At 35.9% G+C, this 24,348-nt stretch overlaps 2 protein-coding genes and 4 long non-coding RNA genes across 7 annotated transcripts; all 6 read right to left on the reverse strand.

The window, feature by feature from the left end:
* Positions 1–1,025: 1,025 nt before the first annotated feature.
* On the reverse strand, positions 1,026–1,812 carry LOC122072258. Its single transcript, XR_006138361.1, has 2 exons — positions 1,339–1,812; positions 1,026–1,175 (listed from the first exon to the last, which is right to left on the reverse strand). It is a non-coding gene; the product is annotated as an uncharacterized LOC122072258 (long non-coding RNA).
* An 8,432-nt stretch (positions 1,813–10,244) lies between these two features.
* On the reverse strand, positions 10,245–10,984 carry LOC122057481. Its single transcript, XR_006133536.1, has 2 exons — positions 10,648–10,984; positions 10,245–10,564 (listed from the first exon to the last, which is right to left on the reverse strand). It is a non-coding gene; the product is annotated as an uncharacterized LOC122057481 (long non-coding RNA).
* Positions 10,985–11,000: 16 nt separating this feature from the next.
* LOC122057472 lies at positions 11,001–13,130 on the reverse strand. Of its 2 annotated transcripts, none has more exons than XR_006133535.1 (3): positions 13,092–13,130; positions 11,356–12,811; positions 11,001–11,226 (listed from the first exon to the last, which is right to left on the reverse strand). It is a non-coding gene; the product is annotated as an uncharacterized LOC122057472 (long non-coding RNA). The 2 variants fall into 2 exon arrangements; XR_006133534.1 differs by lacking the exon at positions 13,092–13,130 and having other exon boundaries at positions 11,356–12,350; positions 12,464–12,884.
* A 1,180-nt stretch (positions 13,131–14,310) lies between these two features.
* LOC122064341 (disease resistance protein RPS2-like) lies at positions 14,311–15,872 on the reverse strand. Its single transcript, XM_042628053.1, has 3 exons — positions 15,844–15,872; positions 14,600–15,605; positions 14,311–14,328 (listed from the first exon to the last, which is right to left on the reverse strand). Exons 1-3 carry the CDS (start codon positions 15,870–15,872, stop codon positions 14,311–14,313), a joined length of 1,053 nt encoding a protein of 350 aa, XP_042483987.1.
* Positions 15,873–16,502: 630 nt separating this feature from the next.
* On the reverse strand, positions 16,503–18,695 carry LOC122057465. Its single transcript, XR_006133533.1, has 3 exons — positions 18,149–18,695; positions 16,836–16,900; positions 16,503–16,737 (listed from the first exon to the last, which is right to left on the reverse strand). It is a non-coding gene; the product is annotated as an uncharacterized LOC122057465 (long non-coding RNA).
* A 1,903-nt stretch (positions 18,696–20,598) lies between these two features.
* Positions 20,599–23,666, reverse strand: LOC122064351 (disease resistance protein RPS2-like). Its single transcript, XM_042628062.1, has 2 exons — positions 20,886–23,666; positions 20,599–20,616 (listed from the first exon to the last, which is right to left on the reverse strand). The coding sequence occupies exons 1-2, from the start codon at positions 23,664–23,666 to the stop codon at positions 20,599–20,601; spliced, it is 2,799 nt and encodes a 932-aa protein (XP_042483996.1).
* Positions 23,667–24,348: the final 682 nt, after the last annotated feature.

Consider the following 24,348-nt stretch of genomic DNA (forward strand, 5'->3'; position numbering starts at 1 on the left):
TGTTGTTGTCATTGAGTTGGTTGTGTAACAAGAATATGAGAAAGAATAGTATAGCCAAAAAAAAGAGTACTAAGCCAAAGGAAAAACCCATCTCTACAGTCATGAAATAAGGAATGATGAGAGGTGGGGGCTTGATACTTGAGTTTCTCAATCCTTATATATTGGAAATTAAGCATTATTGTAAATCAAGATGAAATTCCAACAACAATGAATGATTAGATCATGTCTTAACATGTTGACTTTTGATAGAGGGGATTAAAAAATGGTCACATGAAAAAATAGGTGTACAATAGAATCTCCATGAAAGAATGATAAAATATTTCTTACACTATAGTTTAACGGATGATTTCATTTTAGGGCTTTAATTAAAAACACTTTACTTTAAGAAGATCAATTAGGATCAACCCGACCTAACCTGATAAAATCCTGAGTCTATAGAATTGGCCCTGAGCATGAATTCGATAGAATTGAGATAGGGTTAGATTGAATTTTGGGACTTAAAATTAAGGTTAACCAACCCAGCCCTCTGTCACCCCTAGCAATAACCATATCAAGGGAGACCCAGATCCGAATGGGTAGAAATCCTCTGAAATTCGCATCGGTGCAATTCCGTGCAATTCTACCCCAGGCGATTGACACGTGTCCCTGGGGTATATCCACGGTTCAGATTTAATCCCTACAAACCACTGAACAAACCCTCTTCAACCAAACCAATGGAGACCAAACCGAAACAAACCGGTTCGGTTCATTATTTCAAATAAAAATGTGATGTTTTCCCTCTCTCTCTCTCTCGACTCTCTCTGTCTCTCGGCCTGAAACCCGAGATCTGCAAGCAAAAGCTCAGATCTCGGTCGACCTCTCTCTCGACTCTCCATCTCTGTTCCCTCTGTCTCTCTGTCTCTCTCTCTCTCTCTCTCTCTCTCGACTCTCTCTGTCTCTCGGGCTCTCTCTGTCTCTCGGGCTCTCTCGTCCACCAAGAACACCACTTGGCGTTGGTTCCAAAGAAGTGAGTAAGAGTGGAAATCTTTGGTGGGATCGAACCAGAGGTTCAAACGCTGCTCTCTGTTACCCACTCCGTTCACGTATATGTTCGTCTGAACTAGATAAGGCTCGCCGGTTGTGTTCCCCAGAAACTCAAAGTCGAATTCGTTGTGATTTGGACCATCTGATGACATCTGTAAGAAATTTATGTGAGACCATCTTCTTCAACATTCAAATAGATAAAAACCCAGAACCAGAACCCGAACCCAGAAATTCACAGTTTTTGGAAAATGATATTACAGAGAAATCAGAAAACAGATTGAGATGTGTTTTAAACTTCAATTTCTTGGTTCTTACGTAAAATGCAGTTACAGTTCCTGCAGAGTCTCCTTGAACGAGTTTGATCTGTATTGTTGTTTTCCCAAACATATACTTGCTCTTCGAAGCAAATCCAGCACCTAAATCAACAATTGCAGACTTCGTTAACAAATGGAAAAGGAAAATACAAGGAAAGAAACCAAAGCGCAAGGAAAATATGGTCCAAAAACAGATAAATCAAAACCAAATAGCCATGAAAGGAACTGAAAAGAGATAACCAGAATGGGAAACCTCAAAGAAACAGAGAAGCGTAATGAAAGGCTTAACTTAAACTAATAGCTCAAGATGAGTGAAGAACAGAGCAAACGTGAGATTTGTAAGAACTGTAATGCATCACGTTCTACCCCAGTAGGGGTAGAAATCCTCTGAAATTCGCATCGGTGCAATACTGGGTAAGAACTGTAATGGCGGTTTCGTCTTCTTCTTATTCTTCTTCGATGATCACGTTCTTGTTTTTCAGTTTTTCTGTTATCGTTTTGGTTGGGTCAGTGAGTGCTTCCAAGTTCGATGAGTTCTTCCAGCCGAGCTGGGCACTCGACCATTTCATTTACCAAGGAGAACAGCTTCAGCTTAAGCTTGATAATTATTCTGGTTAGTTCCTTTTTCTTGTTTCTTCCTTCAATTACATCTTCTCCGTCCAATCTTTTTGACATTTCTGCTTCTACTGTGAGTGTTTCTTTCCTTTTGATCGTGTCTCTGCTTCCCACACTGTCAATTTCTGTTCTCTTTTGCTTTTGGCTCACGTTTGCTCTGTTCTTCACTCATCTTGAGCTATTAGTTTAAGTTAAGCCTTTCATTACGCTTCTCTGTTTCTTTGAGGTTTCCCATTCTGGTTATCTCTTTTCAGTTGCAGCTTTATTTTTTGAAACCATGACCAGGTGAAACTAAATAGTTGCAGCAAATAGCAAACATGGTTGAAGAGATCGAGAGAGAGAGAGAGAAGAAGAAGAAGAAGAAGAAGAAGAAGAAGAAGAAGAAGAAGAAGAAGAAGAAGAAGAAGAGAAATTTTATATTCTTTGATTTAGAGAGAGAGGCCGAGAGACAGAGAGTCGAGAGAGAGAGGCCGAGAGACAGAGAGAGTCGAGAGAGAGAGGGAAAACAGAGAGGGAAAACAACACATTTTTATTTCAAATAATGAATCGAACCGGTTTGTTTCGGTTTGGTCTCCACTGGTTTGGTTGAAGATGGTTTGTTCAGTGGTTTGTGGGGATTAAATCTGAACCGTGGATATACCCCTGGGACACGTGTCAATCGCCTGGGGTAGAATTGCACGGAATTGCACCGATGCGAATTTCAGAGGATTTCTACCCCTTCTTCTCTGTGTGCAGCAAAATTTGTCGCTTAGCTGAATGCTGGTTATTCTTCCAAAGCAAAGACAAAACCTTGTAACAGAAAGGTTCCCTCTTTTGAATGGGACACCAACCAGAATTGCCAGGATAGATGAACCTGGAGACCAGCAATGGCATCTCACCACATTTTGATTTCTTTTTCTTCTTTCCATGGAGACCTATCCTTCAGAATTTGTAATAATCAAGAAAAATTTTAGGGGGGAGAAAATGTGGAAGCTCATCTGTCTGCAACTATTTCTTGAAATCAGCCAAAGGGGAGACAGTTTTTAGGGACCACCACCACCATGGCCGGGTTCATATCCAAAAAATAAGGATTAACTAGTTACATGTAATAGTACTTTATTCTATACTTTTTCAGTATTATTGAATAAAATCAGCTTATAAAAGAGAGAAAAAGAATGGAACAAATCCAGGAGCTTCTTTGATTCTCTATGCATATCTCTATGTATACAAGAACCTTTTAGAGAAAGGTGATCAGAGCTTTGGGAAATCATACACAAAGAGAGTATTACTTAAGATTCTTAACCCAGAACCCGAGTCCACAACCCCTGTTTTATTCAAATCCTAAGAGATCTGGAGAGGTGTGTCTACTTTAGATTCCTGGTGAGATTAAGATTTAGCCAATTCAACCTCGACATAGATGCTTTAAAGGGAAAACTGATACTGGGTACCTTCTTGTAAAGCTGTGGACATTTTACTACTACTTTGTCTTTGTTCTCATGATTTACTCAAGCTGGAAAAGTCTCACTTTTCAAATTTTAAAGCTAAGTAGAACAGACAGAAAGTTCAATCTATCAATTCTCAAACTAATTTATTTGAGTCTTGGTCCACTTTCCAGCTTTAATACAATCTAGGAAATGAAACTCACGCATTCTCCAACTGATACAGTTTGGAGCTTGTTATCACAAAGTTAAGAAATCCAAAACCTATCTTAAACACATGAACTTTTTTCTCTCTTTTTTGATAGATGATAGAGAAACTTCATTGATGAAATATGGAGAAAGTTTTCCTTCACCTATATAGGACGGTTCACCTACTATCATAGTGTTCACAAACCCTTATAGGAGTTTTAGTATTTTTCCCCAAGTACCCATCTCGATATCCCCATGCCCATCCGAAGCGCCATGGTGAAAGGATTTCCATTCACTGTGGCTTTAGGAATACTCCGTGGGTTCAACAACCTGAAAGGGATAAGAGGAATCAGCCCATTCAAGTTGAAATCAATCAATGGTTTCCAAGTCCGATTACCTTGATTCTCAACAAGTTAAATTTTTCTTTGGGTAGAAAGTTGACTATTTATTAAAGTGTGTCCAACACAAAGAATCGAAGTTACAAACATCAGATAATGAAAGAGAGGAGAGCAGCCAAGTTGTCACACATGCTACAGACAAAGGCTTTTGGGGCTAAGAAGTCAGCCATGCTGTTAATCTTCCTGAAAATATGGAGAAGTTGCAATTTTTAAAGAAGCTGGACAAATACTTGATGTTATCTATCCCACAGGTAGAATTGTTGCATCAATCATCTAAGCACTTGATATATATTTGAATCTTAAATTGCGCCAAAGGAAATCAATAATTGTTGATCATATAATTGAGATACCACAAAATTTGATATGTAAACTACTCAATTGGTACCCTGTGAAGCCAGTAGTTTAGAAACGGAATAGACTTCGCCATTCTAGCACTTTGTTCTTTACCAAAAAAAATTCTAACTATTTTTAACGGAATAGACTTCCCCATTCTATCCATTATAATTGTAGATTTCTATATATATGCAAGACAAAGAAATAGAAAAAGAAGAAGAAGAGAAAAATGATGATGATGATGAAAAAGAAGAAGAGTTAACTTCACCCTGAGTGCTAGGACTAGGTATGTTTCTTCATATCCCCGATGTAAAGCGTAATGCTTGTCTATTTATTCTTTCATGTTTCTATTTTTGAATGACTAAAAAAATGTAGTGTTATGGGGATGATGGAGAAGAAATGTATAAGATAAGTTGAGCTTGTAATGGATGCATTCTTTCATGGAAGAGGTATTGTGTACTCAATCCGAAGGTTGCTGGCGTTGGATAGAGGATCATTGACTTGATTGAACCAGAGATATGCCTCTGCTGATGCTACTACACCTTCCTGCTTTGTTGCTTCTTTTAGTTTTGTTACTTCGTCCTTTCTCCTCACATCTAGCTTCTTTCTTGTGTTCTCTAGTTCTTCAATGTTCTCGCTAAGGTTTCGGAAGATCTGAAACTTAGCTCCGATAGGGTCGATTACATGTGTTGTAAAACATCCTAGTATCGGGCTTATTAATTATGGTGCTAACATTAGTCGTCATCATAATTCACAATCAGATCGAGAGAGGGAGAGATGATGTATTCTGATGAAGAAAGAGTAATAAATGAAGGAAAAGAGCTCAATAAATGAAGCAAAGAGCTTGAGAGAGAGAGATGATGGACTCCGATGAAAAATGAAAAAGGTAATATAAAGGAATGGAAAGAACACCTTGAGTGTGTTGGGAAGAGAGAGAGAAATCCTTAACCCTTGTGCAGATCACCAGGGGCAAGAAATTCTTGAGCTTTCCGCCATCAACCGGTGGAACTTGACAACAACCGTTCATTCACTTTCACAGAACGCCAATAGAAATGAGGATACTTTATTAGGTCGAACTGAGAACATACCAGTCAAAACTATTCACTAAGGCACTATCTAACAATGTTTCGTTTCTGACGTTTCTGCATTTTCTTGTTCCAAAAAACAGAGAAACAACCTAAAATGCATTTGATAAAGTTGTTCTGTTTTACCCATTTTTAAAAACAGAAATCAAAATTTATGCCTATTTACAATTCTAGAAACGACTTTGATGAAACAAATCGGACTTGTTTCGTCGTTTCTAGAAATGAATTTGAGAGAAAAAAAAAAAATGTTGTTGTGCCTAATAAATCACTCAACTATTTAAACCTAAAAAGAGGCAACCGAACCCTCTCCCCCTTTTGGGCATTTGATGATACTATTGGGTTTTTTAGTCCCATCATGTTTGCAAAAAAAGTTTCGAGAAACAAGTTTATTAAACACCAAAAAATCCGTTTTTGTTTCCGGAAACTTGAAAAGCCATTTCTACTGTTTCTAAACACAGAAACAGCAAAAACGTTATCAAATGGTGCCTAAGTTTTCAGTGGACATATTTCTATCATAACAGATTAGATTTTTATTTGTATCTATTTGAACATCTCAACTGGTATGATTTTTATTTGTATCTACCTGATCTATTTCTATTTTTCCCTGTATTTGGTATGATTTATAATGTCTATTTTTATTTATTAAAAATTCAAATGAATAAAAAATCACAAATAGCTGAGGAGCTCTTCGTGATTTATTGGCACAAATTTTTTGTTTTTGTTTTTTTTTTTGTGGTGAAATATTGGCACAAATCACTTATAATTGTTAATGTGCAAGTTGCTAATTGACCCAAACTAAAGGTCGCCGAATGAGACACTAAGCATCTCGATCTCTGAATCTTTATCATCATCAACACATCGACTAGATTTCCAGGCTTGAGCAAGATTGAAGCTAGGGTTTTTGGGCACAAGTAGTTCGTTGACATACGGGATCATCATTATAGTTGTTCATTGATCGGAAACAGTATGTAAAATGATCGTCATTGAAATGCGATCATCACCAATTTTTGGACGGAAGTAGTTCACTGTGGACTAAAATACGAAAGAAGATAATTTATAATCACAGATGATTTTTTAGAAATAAGTAATAAATACATATAAACTACACCAAATAGTTTGAACATTTACGTTTGTCTAAAGCTTAAGACTCTAAATTAACTTAGGTTTTCATATTTGAATGAAGAAGTGTAAGAAATTATAATAGGGCATGGAATCGGCATGCCTCGGTATAAATGGTATCTATATGCCTCACCAATTGGTAGAATGGATGGAGCTGGGTGATCATCATCATCATCATCTTCTCTCTCTCAATGAACACCCCCATTGGTACTCCCATTATTGTCTATCCACATGAACTCTAGTAGCTTCCACCTTAGCGTTGGAGGTGGTGATGGGAGAGTAAAGATACAAAAAAGTCCAAGGTTAAAAATGTAAAGAAATTGTAGAAAGGGTAGCTTATGAGGGGAGAGACGCACAGAGAGAAAATAAAGAGGGACATACATAAAACCCTCAGTGGTCCTTCTCTAGCTACCCCCAATTAGAGTAGGATAAAAATCTGCAGCTCCGAATGGTAAAGGGGAGGGAGGGAGGAAGAGAGAGAGAGAGGGGGATGTGGAGAGTGCATCGTGGTTGAGGGAGAGGGAAGTACACTGCGAAATAATTGAACTGGTATGATATTTTTCTTTTCATTTGATGGTTGATAATATACTGGTATGAGAGATTCTGTCCTACCCCATTGGATTAAAAACCTTTTCTCATTAAAAAGAATTTTGGTGAAACTTTAGAGATCAAACATCATGTAAGACCATTCAAAACAGAATGCAAGAATAAGAGGTCTCAACTTATTCTGATCCAAATCGATGTATTTAACTAATCTGAGTCTGATTCAAATTGATCGATTCAACAGATTTTAGTTCTTTCCATAAAAAAATTGATTTGTTACCAATTGCTTGAACCTTGATTAGAGCACATACACATTATCTTTTTTAGAAAAAAAAAAAATACACCATGGTTTTTACTGTTTTACTTTTAAAATGGTATAGATAATCGATCTAAATTGATCAAAGATTGGAGATCAATCTTAACCGATACTAATATGGTGATACAATAACGATACTTAAAAGCATGATACACGCACCCAATTGTGTAGACATTTGACTTTTGGATCAGTGTGGCAGTGCCTCTCCTTGAGCAATTCTTGTGCGGCACAACATGTCAACCTCTACGTGATTTTCAGAATTTTTTATTGGTAAGGCGCGGATGAGACTCAAATGTCGTTTTAAAAAATAAGTTTGTTTTCAATTCGTGGTAATTTAGGCTTGTGGAGCCGACACCCAGGGGAGGAGGTCGTGGGATCGAACCCTATCGTACGCATTGTGTGAGTGTTTGTGTGTGTTTTCTTATTTATTTTGTACCCACCCGTGGATTGTCCCGATGGTTAAGACGAACTAGGGGTTGTGTGGATTAGGCATACGGTCTCATGTTCGATTTCCCATCTATGCATCTACGATTTAAGTGGAGATCATGGCGGTGGGTTGCTGTGCTAGTCTCCCCGAGGTTTAGTTGAGGTACGCATAAACTGGCCCGGACACCTTAGTTAACAAAAAAAAAAAAAATTTGAGCCCAAAATTATTAACTCTAACCAACAAAAAAGCAAAATCGAAACTTAGAAAAATGATTTAAAAATCATTTAATCAAAATTATTTATCAAATGATTTCAAATTGAAGTATCATAACCATTTAATACACGGTTTGATTTTGATTTCATCGGAACCCAACTGATTAATACCTTAGACTTCTTCATAGATGGTGGGGTTTATCACTAAAGTAGGGCGGTATAAGCTTCCAAATTTCAAGACTAAGACCAGGGAAAATGATTCTATACGTGGACTTTAAGCTGGAAAATGGAAATTAAAAGCCCAAGATGTACGAGTCAACATCCAACACATGTCCTTTTTTTTTTTTCTCAAATATACCCTTCCTTATCCTTATAATGACAGGAATTGGGATAGGTATTGAATGCTGACTCGTATGATCAAATGATTGTATGAACAAAGGATTCTATCTCCCCGTTCCAAGTTGTCTCTCATGTTTAGTGGAAGAGGGCATCATTGAGGATTCGGCTCCTCTCTAGAGCGGTGATCGATAAGCTACTTGGGCGAGCTTCACGTGTTCAAATGAAGATCCAATGCTTAGAGAGAGGTACAGAGAATGGCTCTCATGTCGGCGCCTCATTCTTCGTGCCTCTCTCTAAATGTTCGATCATCGCTTGGACACGTGACATTCACCTAAGTGACTATGGCCAACCTGATCTCAATCACCGCTAGAGAAAAGAACCAGATCCCATCGTTGATTGTGTAAAAGTGTCAAATTTTGATCACGGCCGTCTATAATCTACCAACAGACAGCATATGCTACTACGTTCACTGTACACAGTTATTATCCATTGACAAAGAACATATGTTTTAACTCCTCCTAAAAAGAAACTATGTAATACAATAGGCATCCCTTCTACAATCATTTGTAAACATCGTGTAAATTTCTTCAATAAAGATTTATTCTTGTTTTCAACCACTTCAAATTCTTTATTTTGTACCTCTCAAAGTATGAGAAGTCGCCCAATGATTTGTCTGAAGCATTCTTGGCCTATTTATATGTGGTGTATGTTTAGTGCTTTTTAATTACTTCTTTCACTGAAAATTGAATGGTTCTCATTCAACTATGGTATAATCCAATCCATGCGGTTATGGGATTAATCTAGGCTCGCGGGACTAGTTAGGCCGAAGGCCTAGATACCTGTCGTTAACAAAAAAAAAAAAAAAAAGAATGAAAACCCTAACCAATCACCATGTATTTGTGTAGAATACCTAAAAGAAAATAATTAAAACATTGAGAAATGTTTTTTGTGAAGAAGGGGAATGAATAAAGGAAGTGAAAACCATTTATAATAAAACAGAGTGAAATAAATTGATAAGGAAAGCAATTGGTGACTGGTAACCGTCACCCATAAAAGCTTCGGTGCATTTGATTATTTTCTACTGGAATGTCTCTAGGTTTTTTTTTTTTTTTTTTTTTTTTTTTTGGGAAATATGTTTAGACTCGATATGGAGGGGAATATTTATATATCCAATCCGCCGGGGTGATGTCAAAAGCATGACCAAAAAAGAATTTGAAGTGAGAAGTGAAGCTTGGCATGCTGGATTATGATTTTGCAAACCCAGGCCCAGCCCAAGGTTGCTTCTCCTAAATCTTAACCTGGCCGGAAAATCCAACCTAACCCAGCCCATTTTGGCACAATTTAACGGCATGGATGTGTTGCCAAACTTAGCAACAAAATGCCTTTTTTAAAGACATAATTGTACATAATGAACACACGATTGGTCTACTTATGGGAATTTCGGCTTGAACAGTCAACGCCCCAGGAGAGAAGGTCATGCGATCAAACCCTATCATATTCGGGTGGATGTGTATAAGAGCAAGTGGTCCTTTGGCCTTACTAGTGCCCAATAGACTGGACATTGACTAGCGGAGACAATAGGATAGAATAGCCAAAAGACAAAAAAAGCATAATTGCGTCATAGTGTCATATACGTATGTATAAATTATGATGATTATACCTCTATGTAATTCAGTCTATTGCTGGTCAGGCTGGGTGGACCTAATGCTCCTAGTGCCAGCCCCACCGGGCCCATCCAACCTTGGGCCAAACCCAAAAAATATTGAGCAGGTTCAGGTTTTCTCTCTGTTTATCTCTCTCCTCCCTCCTACAAAATGACATATCTGCCCCCATATTGCGGAAGGAGAGATAGAGACACAAGGAGACGCTAGGTGTGTACATAATTGAATATCATCACCAGTAAGGCATTGGGCTGAAAAAGATATACAATATTGCACTATGACACAATTAAATGCACTTCTTGTATCATCCTTTTGATCAAATAAAAACAAGAAATCACAAAACTACAAAAGCTAATTGATCTAAGCAATTGAATGTTTATAAAATGTTCATAGAATTAAGTAAAGATCAGTAGTAGTTACATTAAATTCTTATCATATACATTTTAATCCTCTGGAAGCCACAGTACAACCACAAAGGCCGCAGGTGCAAGAGAGCCCACAACAATCACAGTAGCCTCTTCTTTCTTTGACAACTTTCCCCCATATTAGAAAATCAAAGTTCACAACAGGACCTGAAACTTCGCACATTTAGGGGTGATATTTGAAGCTTCACAAATTTAGCAATAGCTGAAGCAAAAGAGACAAATATAATTACCTATCAATGTCAATCTTTCTCATCACCACAATCCTATAGAATGACTCCTCCCTCTTACCTTTACCCTGCTCAACAATTGCCAAATTACAAAAAGGATGCATAAGACAGAATTGAATCAGTCAGTATGAATAGCAAAGAAGAAACAAAAAAAGTCTATTTCACAAGACAAGCGGCCACAGGTTGCATATTGGTGACAGTTTTAAGTCATCTGATCTGAAAGGAATAAATGATATGTAACTCAGTAGAAACTAGGGAAGAAAATCTTATTTATATATGACACTAACCACCTGAGTCAGTATAAAGCTCAGGAAAGAGTGCATCCACTACTTGGGATCGATCTTAATACGGGGCTGAATCAGACGGATTTAACCACAGGGGCCGTAACATCAATCATGGCGAACTTGGAGGAGAGCTGCCCAATGAATACCTAGGATGATTCTGAATCCTACCATGGCCAACAATCTTCTCTTATTCTTCCCATCTCTATTTGACGAATTGTTGCCGCCAATTGTCCTATCATAATTTGTTATCCTTCTCCATTCATATATGAAAACCTTAAGAAGCCCCCAGGGGCAGCAACTGCAGAACAATATCCAACAATTCTTAGAAAATTAACGAAGATACCCATGACCATTGCAAGGGTAACCAACCGCCCATTCATATAGAAAAACATCTATATCATTGGATGATATGAAGAGCCAGATTTACCAAGTCTTAGCACTAAAGATGATTATAATACTTCTTTTTCTTCTTCATCATCTTCATGATCATTATCTTCTTCTTCTTTTTCTTTCTCTTCTTCCTACATAGATAGAGCTCTACAATTAGAGTGGACAAGGTTGAAGTTTACATATACTACATTCTTAGCAAAAACAAAATATATATACTACATAAATTTAAGAGAGAGAGTGTGAGTTTGTGTTGGATTGCTTGAAACCTACTCGGGAAAAGATTTTGGGTTAACAAATGAGTTTTTGGGGCAAAGAATAGCTGACCAAATAGATTAAATGAGGATCTATTGTCAAGTGAGAGTGATACATTAATGTTAGATTTATAGTTAACTTGTCTCAACTATGAATCTTGATATTTTTAGGATAAATAAGAGATATAGTATAAGTGTCATAGGAGCTCAAAGAGATTATATTAATTTTTAAATAAAATAAAATAAGTAAGCCTAGGGAATGGATATGGAGGGGGGGAGGGAGGTTCATACTTTAAGGAACTAAATCCTCTCTATCAAAATTGAACATGTGAAGGATTAGAAAAGGTGTGTAAAACATGTCAGAGAAGTTTTAAGTATCCTGCAAGTTATTACTAATATAGAACCAGCCCAACAAGTTTATTCTATATATGAAATACCAGGTTTTCAAAAAGTTGACCCTCAAAAACGGATTAACCAAGCAAGAATATAAGTATGATATAAGTAAATAAGTAATATTTAATCAAACTAATAGACTTTCCCTGCTATGATGCACAACAAATTAATAACGGTTAGGAGAAGGTAATCTTTTGCATAAAATGAAACTTATTTGATCAAAAGGAAGGAAAAGAAAAGGAAAAACAATTAGCAAAAAAGAATAAAAAAATAACAAATATATTTGGTCTTATTGCTCTTACCGATTTCTTTTCGATAATTGATACCTTATATGCATGCTATGCTCCAAATGGAAATCTCCCCAACTTAGGATAGCTATCAACAATCACTTAATGAAGAGATGGCCAATGCAAAATGGGATGGCATATGGCCGTGAATTATGGTAGTTCACATAAAAACATTTCTTCCACAAAAAAAATTGAAGGATATGATGATACATACCTAGTCCTGGCACTCAAAATGAAGTAAACCCTTCTTTTTCATCTTTCTTCTCCATTATCATTATCATCATTGTCATCCTTTTCCTCTTCTTCTCTTATTTTCAATTTTTTTTTCCTGTATATATAGAACTCTACAATTATAGTGGAAAAGGCTGGGCTTACACATACTATATGACAATATGAGAGAGTGACAGCATGGTTTTAGTGCACGATCGGAATGGTTTTAGCTTCCTTCTTCTGTTTTCTAGTTCTTCAATGTTCTCGCTAAGCTTTCGGAAGATCTGAAACTTAGCTCCAATAGGATCAATTACATGTGTTGTAAAACATCCTAGTAACGGGAGAAAATTGTCTACTTGCACGGTCATTGCGTTAGCACACTAGTCAATGGGCATAGAGACAAAAGCATAGGGATTTTTCTATTAAAAAAAATATATCTAATAATATGAAGAATAAATAGAACAAAAATTAAACATAAGAAAAGAAAGATATATGGTAAGTATAATAAAAATTATTATTCTCCTCCATCATCTTCATGAACTATCCAAAAATAAAAACATGAAGAATAAATAGAACAAAAATCAAATTTTAATACCAAAAAAAAATTATAACATTGGAGGATATGAAGATACCTAGACCTAGCACTTAAGATGAAGTAAACTCTTTTTCTTCTTCCTCTTCTTCTTCTTCTTCTTCATTATCGTTATCATCATCGTCATCCTTTTTCTCATCTTCTTTTTTCATTATTTTGCCCTGCATATATAGAACTCTACAATTATAGAGGAGAAGGACGGGCTTCCGTACACATACTACATGAAAATTTGAGAGAGTAAGAACATGGTTTTAGTGCACGGTGTCAAAATAGGTATTGGTCATCCTCAAAACCGGTTTATGGTATTAGAATGGATCAGTATTGGATCACCCATGTCAGACAAAAATACCATTAATTTCCCTAAAAAAAATGATTTTTTGACTTTTTCACCCCTATCCATACCCTTCAAGGTATCAAGATAGGAGACTTACTAAACCGATATGAATCGATGCAATACCAATATTTAAAACCATGAGTGAGAAAGACAAAGTTGAAAGGCTATGAAACCTAATTAGGCAAAGGCTAGAACTATTAAAAAAAAAAAAATTTGGGGCAATGATACACGTTAGACTTAAAATATCTATAGATTACAAAGGGCCTGTTTGTATTCAAATTAGAAAATAAAATTACCAAAATGAAGAAGAGGTTAATTTAGTGGAAGCAAGTGGTATTTTTGTAGTCTTCTACAACTTTAGATGCACTTGACCCAGGTTTTTGTATTGGCATTTGACCATTGAGATAGATTATTAGTTCCTCTTAAAAATTGGCATCTAACAAAACCTCTCATGAAGTAAAAAAGAGGGTTCCTCACAAGGATATATAAATCTTTTTAAAAGGTTCAATCAACTAATCTAAAAAGGGCGTTTCAAGATCATTATAAATGACCAGTTGTAGTAATGTGTGCACTAAATAAAAATTACTAAGATAAACAGAACTACATGAATTTATTGAACTTCTAGATAAATTAGAGCAGAGTTAAGAAACCTAATAATATATAAAATACTTCTAATTGTATATCCTAAATAAAATTTAATTCAATGAGTTAAGATATTAGAATAAGTTTAAAAGATAAGGTATGAATTTTATGCAAATAAAGGGATCATATTATCAAACATTTCAATAGGAACTATTTTATAGGAACCACTGAACAGCAAAAGGAATTGTATTAGTCCAAAAATCAGAAATTACTTTATTAAAATACACTTGCACTTTTAATCTCTAGTATTACTTTTTAGAAAAGGCTGACCATCAAATACTGATTAACCAAGCAAGGACCCCTAAAAAATTGATAAACCAAGCAAGTAATTAAGGAAATAAACAATATAACGTTTATCAAACTAAACTAGACTTTACGCATTATAATGTGCAAATAATAATATTGGTTGGAAGCAGGTATGATTTAGATGAATCAAACATTTCGTAGCCCCTTGATAAAAATAAAAAACTATTAAAGTATTCTTGAATACTTAATAATTATTAATCCAAGCTTCACAAGACAAAGGAGAAAGAAAAGGAAAAAAAAAAATTATTGGATATTATTACACTTACCCTTTCTTTTCGTCGTAGATAGAATTTTGTCATCTGGTTGTCCATTTCATCATTTAATGATATATCTACATGTTTGGCTCCAAACGGGGGTCTCCTCAACTTAGAACAAAGATAAACATGCGCTTCAGAGAGAGATGGCCAGTTCAAATCAAGATGGCATATGTCTGTCAATTCTGGTAGCTCACATAGTCGCATTTCCTTCAAACTTGGAAATGCATTGATTTCCAAATCCTCATCTGCTACTATCTTCACCAATTGAGGGCATTGAAATACTTCTAAAAGACGCAAGTTCTTAAGCAACCGTGTTACACCATTAGTGAAAATAACCTTTAGATTGGGGCATTCCTGTATTTCCACACTTGTCATATTAGAAAAGCATCCAGGTTGTGGAACCCCAGTACATATTGCCTGCAACTGATCCAGTTGATCAAGAACCAACCCATCTAAGCTTTCAAAAGCATTCCTTTCGGCTTTCTCCACGATCAATAACGTCTTGAGATCTGGACAAGCTTCTACAGTTAGCCATTTACAGCCATGAGTTGGAAATTGTGTCAAACCCTCACATGACTTGAATGTCACCTCTCCATCAATGTCTAGAAGATACGGAAAAATTGAGGGATCAATAGTACAATTCCGCAAATATAGACTGCCCATGCGTTTAGATTTAAGGAATGGCTTAAACCAATGGAAAACATTGGCTTTCCTCATCTCGACGCTAATATCAGATAAGCTAATCAATTGAGATAGTTCCTCTACACCACTGGCGAACCATTTTAACCCGCTTCCGAGAGTGTTTAGCTCCTCTAGCTTACGCAATACAGATAATACCCCACGTGGTATCCTCTTAAGAATTTTGGTGTCGCGGATGTCCAGTCGCCTTAAATTGTTCAACTTTTTCATCTCTATTGGTAGTTTTCTTAAGCTTGTGCAACCACACAAGTTTAATGATATGAGTTGAACCAACTTTCCAATTCCAATGGGTAAATCCTGTAGGTTCCGACACCACCTTAAGTTTAAGAGTTATTATTGATGAATTATGAAACATTTTAGCTGTTAGAGATCGCCTAATACATGTTAGGAAGGAATAATGATTTGGCATTTTTCTATGAAATATCGCCTCACTCTTCTTTTACATCACTGAAAGAGGGGTTATTCCATGACAGAGAATCTTAGGGATAATTCATTGGATCAAAAGAGAAAGAAGATTTCAAGAGTTAAATACTGGGACCAGGAAGAATGCCGACATCTTGTCGAAGCTATTAACAGATACCATTAAGATAGTCTGCTGGCAAAGAAACACGTCATGGTCAAAACATCCATAGATTAACAAATATATTACAAAGGGACTTTTGGTAAGTGACGGAGTACTGATTTGTTAATGTTACATTTGGAGCTGATTGGTTTGCTAAGATTCTTGATATTTTTATAATAAAAGACCTTCAACAGATTTTATGAATTTTTATGAATTAAACATCTGAAGAATTACAAGAGAAGTTTAAGCAAAAAATGACTACTCTTTTGCTAAACAGTTCAAAAATGAGTATATAATGAATGTATTCAAAATTAGAAAATAAAATTAGCAAAATGATGGAGAGATTAGTGGAGGTCAGTGGTATTTTTATAGTCTTCTCCAACTTTCGATGCACTTGACCCGTGTTCTTGTATTGGCATTTGACTATTGAGATATATTATTAGTTCCCTCTTTAAAATTGAAATGCTAACCAAATCTCTTATGAGGTAAAAAATAGGGTTCCTCTCTCTCTTTATCTCTCTCCTTCCTCCTACAAAATACATATCTACTCCCTCATTGTGGAAGGAGAGCGAGAGAGAGACACAAGAAAGGGCTAGATGTGTACATAATTGAATATCATCACAAATAAGACATTGGGTCATTGAGCAAAAATGACACAGTTAAATGCACTTCTCGTATCATCCTATTGACCAAATAAAAATAAGAAACCGCAAAAGCTAATTGAATGTTCATAGAATTAAGTAAAGATCAATAGCAGTTGCATTAAATTCTTATCATATACATTTTAATCCTCTGGAAGCTACAGAACCCACAACAATCATAGCAACCTCTTCCTTCTTTGATAATTTTTCCCCCCATATTAGGAAATCAAAGTTCACAACAGGACCTGAAACTTCACACATTTAGGGATGATATTTGAAGCTTCACAAATTTAGCAATAGCTGAAGCAAAAGGATGCATAAGACAGAATTGACTCCAAATTACCGATCAATGTTCATCTTTCTCATCACCACAATCCTATAGAATGACTCCTCCCTCTTATCTTTACCCTGCTCAACAATTTCCAAATTACAAAAAGGATGCATAAGACAGAATTGAATCAGTCAGTATGAATAGCAAAGAAGAAACAAAAAATTCTATTTCACAAACCAGCAGCCACAGGTTACCTATTGGTGACAGTTTTAAGTTATATGGTTTGAAAGGAATAAATGATATGTAACTCAGTAGAAACTAGGGAAGAAAATCTTATTTATATATGACACAAGCCACCTCAGTCAGTATAAAGCTCAGGAAAGAGTGCATCCACTACTTTGGATCGATCTTAATATCGGACTGAATCAGAAGGATTTAACCACAGGGGTCGTAACATCAATCATGGCGAACTTGGAGGAGAGCTGCCCACTGAACTCCTAGGACAATTCTGAATCCTACTATGGCCAACAGTCTTTTCTTATTCTTCCCACCTCTATTTGACGAATTGTTGTCACTGATTGGTGAGGCATATAGATACCAAGACATGCCGATTCCTTGCCCTATCATAATGTCTTGTCCTTCCTCATGCAGATATGAAAACGTTAAGAAGCCCCAAGGGGCAGCAACTACATAACTTAATCCAACAAATCCTTTGGAAACGAAGATACCCAATGACCATTGTAAGGGTAATCAACCGTCCATTAAAAAATAGACTGGGCTACAACTTAGTAAATTTATATAGAATCTAAGCTTTAGACAAATGTAAATGTTCATACTAAGGGCCCGTTTGATAACGTTTCAAGAAACTCGTTTCTGCCGTTTCTGTTTCCAGAAACAGCAGAAACGGAGTAAAAAGCGTTTGATAAAACTGTTCCGTTTCACTTATTTTCAGAAATAGAAATAGAAATTTTTACTTATTTATGGTTCAAGAAACGACTTAGGCGAAACAAGTTCAACTTGTTTCGTCGTTTCTAGAAACGACTTGTGGCCATTCTTTCATTGGTTACTATCGACTTCTAAAAACATGACTTATCAAACACCTTTAATTCCGTTTCTGTTTCTAGAAACGAAAATTTATGTTTCTGCCATTTCTTGAAACAGAAACGGCAGAAACGTTATCAAACGGGCCCCTAAATTACCTAACATTTCTCCTCCTCAAAAACAATTGTCACTATCAAAGGGTAACATAGTCAGGTCACAAATTACAAAGAAAGAAAAGTATATTATAAGTAGAATAAAAGGGATAGAATGAATACTATACATTAGAAATAAATAAATTAAAAAAAAAAAATCTATATCGTTGGGTGATATGGAGTCAGATTTACCAAGTCTTAGCACTAAAGATGATTAAAATACTTCTTCTTCTTCTTCTTCTTCCTTTTCTTCATCTTCATGATCATCATTTTCTTCTTCTTTTTCTCTCTCTTCTTTCTATTTTTCTCTCTCTTCCTACATAGATAGAGCTCTACAATTAGAGAGGACAAGGTTGAAGTTTTCATATACTACATTCTTAGCAAAAACAAAATACATATATTTCATAAATTTAAGAGAGAGAGAGAGTGTGTGTGTGTGTGTGTGTGTGTGTGTTGGATTGCTTGAAACCTAATCAGGGAAAGATTTGGAGTCAATAAATGAGTCTTTTGGAGCAAAGAATTGCTGAACAAATAGATTAAATAAGGATCTATTGTCAAGTGAGAATGATACGTTAATGTTAGATTTAGAGTTGATTGATCTTAACTATGAATCTTGATATTTTTTAGATAAATAAAAGATATAGCATAATTGTCATAGGAGCTCAAAGAGAATATATTAATTTTTTAAATAAAATAGAATGAGTAAACCTAGGGAATGGATATGAAGGGGGGGGATGTTTATATTTTAAGTAACTAACTCCTCTCTATCAAAATGACAATGTGAATGATTAGAAAAGGGGTGTAAAGCATGTCAGAGAAGTTTTAAGTGTCCTGCAATTTAAGTTTATACTAATATAGAACCAGCCCAACAAGTTTACTCTTTAACATACCAGGTTTCCAAAAAACTGACCCTCAAAAAAGGATTAACCAAGCAAGGATATAAGTATGGTATGAGTAAATTTATCAAACTAATAGACTTTCCATGTTAGGAGCAGGTAATCTTTTGCATAAAATAAAACTTTATTTGATCAAAAGGAAGGAGAAGAAAAGGAAAAACAATTACCAAAAAAGAATAAAAAACGTAACAAACATATTTGGTCTTATTGCTATTACTGATTTCTTTTTGATAATTGATACCAGATCTGCATGTTGTGCTCCAAATGGAAGTCTCCCCAACTTAGGACAATTATCAACAATAACTCTAAGAAGAGATGGCCAATTCAAAATGGGATGGCATATGGCTGTCAATTATGGTAGTTCACATAAAAACACTTCTTCCAAAAAAAAAATTTTTTGAAGGATATGAAGACACATACCTAGTCCTAGCACTCAAAATTTGAAGGATATGAACATGGTTTTAGTGCACGGTGTCATATGGGTATCACCCATTGGTCACCCTCAAAACCAGTCTATGGTATTAGAATGGATTGGTATCAAATCACCCGTATTAGACAAAATATCCATGATTTTCCTTTTAAAAAAATAATTTTTTGACTTTTTTTCTCCTATCCATACCCTTCAAGGTATCAAGATAGGAGACTTACTAAACTGATACAGATCGATACGAGAGATAAATTTGAAAGGCTTTGAAACCTATTTGGGTAAAGGCTTGAACCATTTAAAAAAATAATAATAATAAAATAAAAATAAAAATTGGGGCAATCAAACACATCAGAGTTAAAACATCTATAGATTACAAATAGAATAATACAAAGGGCCTGTTTGTAAGTGATCAGACGGAGTGGTATGTTAAAGTTACATCTGGAGTTGATTGATTTGTCAAGAATCATGATATTTTTATAGTAAAAGACCTTTAAGAGATTTATGAATTTTTAAATATAAAACTAATAACTAAATGTAGGGAATGGGGATAAAGTGAGCTAATTCCACTTTATGAATTGACATATGAAGGATTAGAATAGAAGTTTAAGCCAAAACTGACTATTCTTTTGGTAAACGGTTGAAAAATGAGTATATAATGAATGTATTTGAAATTAGAAATTAAAATTACCAAAATGATGGAGAGGTTAATTAGTGGAAGTAAGTGGTATTTTTGTAGTTTTCTCCAACTTTAGATGCACTTGACCCAGGTTTCTGTATTGGCATTTGACTATTGAGATAGATTATTAGTTCCCTCTTTAAAATTGAAATCTAACAAAATCTCTCATGAGGTAAAGAAGAGGGTTCCTCACAAGGATATATAAATCCTTTAAAGAGGTTCAATCAGCTAACCTAAAATGGGCGTTTTTCAACATCATTATAGATGACTAGTTGGAGTAATGCGTGCACTAAATAAAAACTACTAAGATAAACAGAACTGCATGAATTTATTCAACTTCTAGATAAATTAGAGGAGAGTTAAGAAACCTAATTATACATAAAATTCTTCTAATTGTATAACCTAAATAAAATTTAATTCAATGAGTTAAGACTTTAGAATAAGTTTAAAAGATAAGGTATGAATTTTATGCAAATAAAGGGATCATGTTATCAAACATTTCAATAGGAACTATTTTATAGGAACTACTAAACAGCAAAAGGAATTGTATTAGTCCAAAAAGTCAGAAATTACTTTATTAAAATAAAATTACACTTTTAATCTCTAGCATAATTTTTAGAAAAGGCTGACCATCAAATACTGATTAACCAAGCAAGGATCCCTAAAAAATTGATAAACCCAGCAAGTAATTAAGGAAATAAACAATATAACATTTATCAAACTAAACTAGACTTTATAATGTGCAAATAATAATATTGGTTGGAAGCAAGTATTATTTAGATAACTCAAACATTTCGTAGCCCCTTGATAAAAATAGAAAAATATTAAAGTATTCTTGAATAGTAAATAATTATTAAGTCAAGCTTCTCAAGATAAAGGGGAAAAAAAATAAACTACCAAAAACAAGTCATCAGATATTATTACACTTACCCATTTTTTCACCCATAGATACTCCTTTGTCATCTGGCTGTCCATTTCATCATTTAATGATATATCTGCATGTTTGGCTCCAAACGGGGGTCTCCTTAACTTAGAACAAAGATAAACATGCACTTCAGAGAGAGATGGCCAGTTCAAATCAAGATGGCATATGTCTGTCAATTCTGGTAGCTCACATAGTTCCATTACCTTCAACCTTGGAAATGCATTGATTTCCAAATCCTCATCTGCTACTATCTTCACCAATTGAGGACATCGACATACAGTTAAATGAATCAACTTTTTAAGCAACTGTGTTACACCATTAGTGAAAATCACCTTTAGATTGGGGCATTCCTGTATTTCCATAAATGACATATTAGAAAAGCATCCAGGTTGTGGAACCCCAGTACATATTGCCTGCAACTGATCCAGTTGATCAAGTTCCAACCCACCTAAGCTTTCAAAAGCATTCCTTTTGGCTTCCTGTACGTTCAATAATATCTTGAGATCTGGACAAGCTCGTAAAGTTAGACTTTTACAGCCATGAGCTGGAATGTGTGTCAAACCCTCACATGACTTGAATTGCATAACTCCATCAATGTCTAGAAGATACGGAAAAATTGAAGGATCAATAGTACAATTCCGCAAATCTAGACTACGCATGCGTTTAGATTTAAGGAATGGCTTAAACCAATGGAAAACATTTGCTTTACTTATCTCGACGCTAATATCAGATAAGCTAATCAATTGAGATAGTTCCTCTACACCACTGGTGAACCATTTTAACCCGCTTCCGATAGTGTTTAGCTCCTCTAGCTTACGCAATCCAGATAATACCCCACGTGGTATCCTCTTAAGAATTTTGGTGTCGCCGATGTCTAGAAGCCTTAAATTGTTCAACTTTTTCATCTCTATTGGTAGTTTACTTAAGGTTGTGCAACCACGCAAGTCTAATGATATGAGTTGAACCAACTTTCCAATTCCAATGGGTAAATCCTGTAGGTTCCGACAACACCTTAATTTTAACGAACGAAGGTTGACTAGATGGGATATTGAAGCCGGTAAATTTCTTATCTCGTAACAATTCGTCAAATCTAGTATCTGAAGTGCAGGCATGTGGTCGAAGAACTGCAGTTGGGGGATGTCCTTGAGAAAGAAACAATATGCAAGGAGCAATGTGTGCAGTTGTGGACACTGATCTGGCAATTGAGGTAAAGATTTCATAGAAAGATCCCACATCAAAATCTTAGTGGCTTTGCACCATTCTGAGGCATCAGCAGGTGCCTCAGTTATTCCAAAACCGGGCTTTGTACTGAACTTGGAGAGGTACTTATTCGATGTAGATGTGATCCACACAGCCAATTCACGCATCATATCGTGCATTTTAAATGTACCAAAGTAGTCACCGTCCTCAAGCATCGATGAATTTCGAAGCTTTCCAACCAAAACATCTACTTTATTTCTAATATCTTTCAGCCGATGCATCCCAGACAGAATTTCTTCACCAATGGCAAAATCAACCAATTTCTCTTTGTTAATGCTGTAATCCTCAGGAAATAGACAGCAGTACAAGAAGAGGGATCGTTCAATTGGTTCCAATTTTTCAAAACTAAACATGAGTACTGAAAATACTTCTTCTTTCATAACTACAAGATTGTTCAATTCACGTAGAGCGTCTTTCCATTCTCCCTCTGTTTCCCGTGTTGCCATTGTGCTACCAATAACAACGATGGCCAGAGGCAATCCATCACATTTTTTCAGAACATCCTTCGCAAGGGATACTATTGATGATTTGGAAGTAATATCCTTACCGACTTTTTGAACAAAAAGATTCCACGCTTCATCTGGTTGGAGTTTGTTCACTCGAATCGATCGAAGAGAATCTCTCGCTCCAAAGCGGATCACAAACCTTGTAACCACTTCTATCGATCGAGATGCCAATAATATTTTGCAGCCGTTCTCCTTCTTTGGTGCCGGAATGCAGATTTCATCAAGATCAATGGGCGCCCAAATATCGTCTAATATCAACATATACTTCCTTGTTTGGCGACACAATTTTTCTTTTACATCATTGTCATCTTCACAATTTTTCAAGCCCATACTTTTAGCAATTTGTTTTCGTATGTCTACAAAATTGGGTGTGCATGACACAGTGGTGAAAATCACGGAATCGAAGTGTTGGGTCATCCTAAAGTGCTCATTGGCGTGTCGTAGAAGTGTTGTCTTGCCTATACCTCCCATACCAAACAACCCAACAGCAACATACCTATCGTCGAGCACCGAATCGATGATCTCACCTTTCAATTTCTCTGTTGTTGTTTGTCCCTCGATAGAAACGGTGTTCATATTCCTCCCTATCTGCCGTGGTGGAGCCACCGTCCAACCAGATCTTGGTTCTTCCCCAAACAACTTGTCAAGTACATCTTGCTTGTGCTTCAAAGCTCTTTTGCTCAGCTGATAGCGTGACCGGCAGAAGCAGTTAGGACATGAAGTACCAGAGATCTGACTCTGCTCGTACTCGCTTCGTAGGTTGTTGGCGTCGGATAGAGCTTTATCGACTTGACTGAACCAGAGAACTGCCCCTTCTGATTTTACTACACCTTCTTGGTTCATTTCTTCTTCTACTTCTCTTTCTTTGTCACTTCTCCAGGCTTCTAGCTTCATTCTTGTGTTTTCTAGCTCTTTGATGTTCTCGCTAAGGTTCCGCCAGACCTGAAACTTAGTTGCGATAGGATTGATAATCCATCCTACTATGGGGCTTAGTATCGCGCCAATGATAGTCGTTGCCATAATTCACAAGCAAAGAAAGATTTGCAGAAGGCAAGAACTGTGAGAGTGAGAGAGAGATTTGCAGAAGGAAAAAAACTTGTGTTGCCAATATGATCGAGTAGAAAATTGGAACAGCACTTTCCCTTTAGCTTATGTTAAAATTGCCCGTATCTCATCTTATCTTATCTTAGATTACGATACCAATAGAACAACACCACGTGTAGATAAAGTTAAAGAATTTCCCAACAAGTTGTCGGAAGCATCATTGAATGTCGGTGACTCGTTCTCCGTGCCTCTCTCCAAGCATTGCCTAAACACGTGATTTTCGTTCTTGTGACCATGGATCGACCTGTGCAATCACCACTATACAGAGAAGTTGGATCCCAACATATACATTAATAAATAACAAATTTTTAACTCCCATAAAAACATAAACTTTGTAAGCATCGTTGTAATTGTTTAAAATCGGGAATATGTTTAGACTTGAGAGTGGAGGGGAATATTTATATCCAATCCGCCTTTACAAATAAATAGAATATTTTATTATAAATAAATAAACAGAGGGAGTGATATCAACAGCATGACTAAAAAGAAGTTTGAAGTGAGGGGTGAAGCTTGGCACGTTGGGTTAGGGTTTTACAAACCTAGGCCCTGCTTCTCCTAATTCTTAACCCAGTCGGAAAATCCAACCCTAATCCAAACC

Source organism: Macadamia integrifolia, chromosome 2 (genome assembly GCF_013358625.1).
Source record: "Macadamia integrifolia cultivar HAES 741 chromosome 2, SCU_Mint_v3, whole genome shotgun sequence".
Lineage (NCBI taxonomy): Eukaryota > Viridiplantae > Streptophyta > Magnoliopsida > Proteales > Proteaceae > Macadamia > Macadamia integrifolia.

Bases quoted from the DNA above. Each gene is read 5' to 3' on its own strand.
- LOC122064341 (XM_042628053.1), bottom strand. From the start codon at position 15,872: ATGGTATCTGTTAATAGCTTCGACAAGAT. The intron at 15,606-15,843 runs GTCGGCATTCTT...CTTAAACTTAAG, and splicing joins GTTAATAGCTTCGACAAGAT to GTGGTGTCGGAACCTACAGG.
- LOC122064351 (XM_042628062.1), bottom strand. From the start codon at position 23,666: ATGGCAACGACTATCATTGGCGCGATACTAAGCCCCATAGTAGGATGG.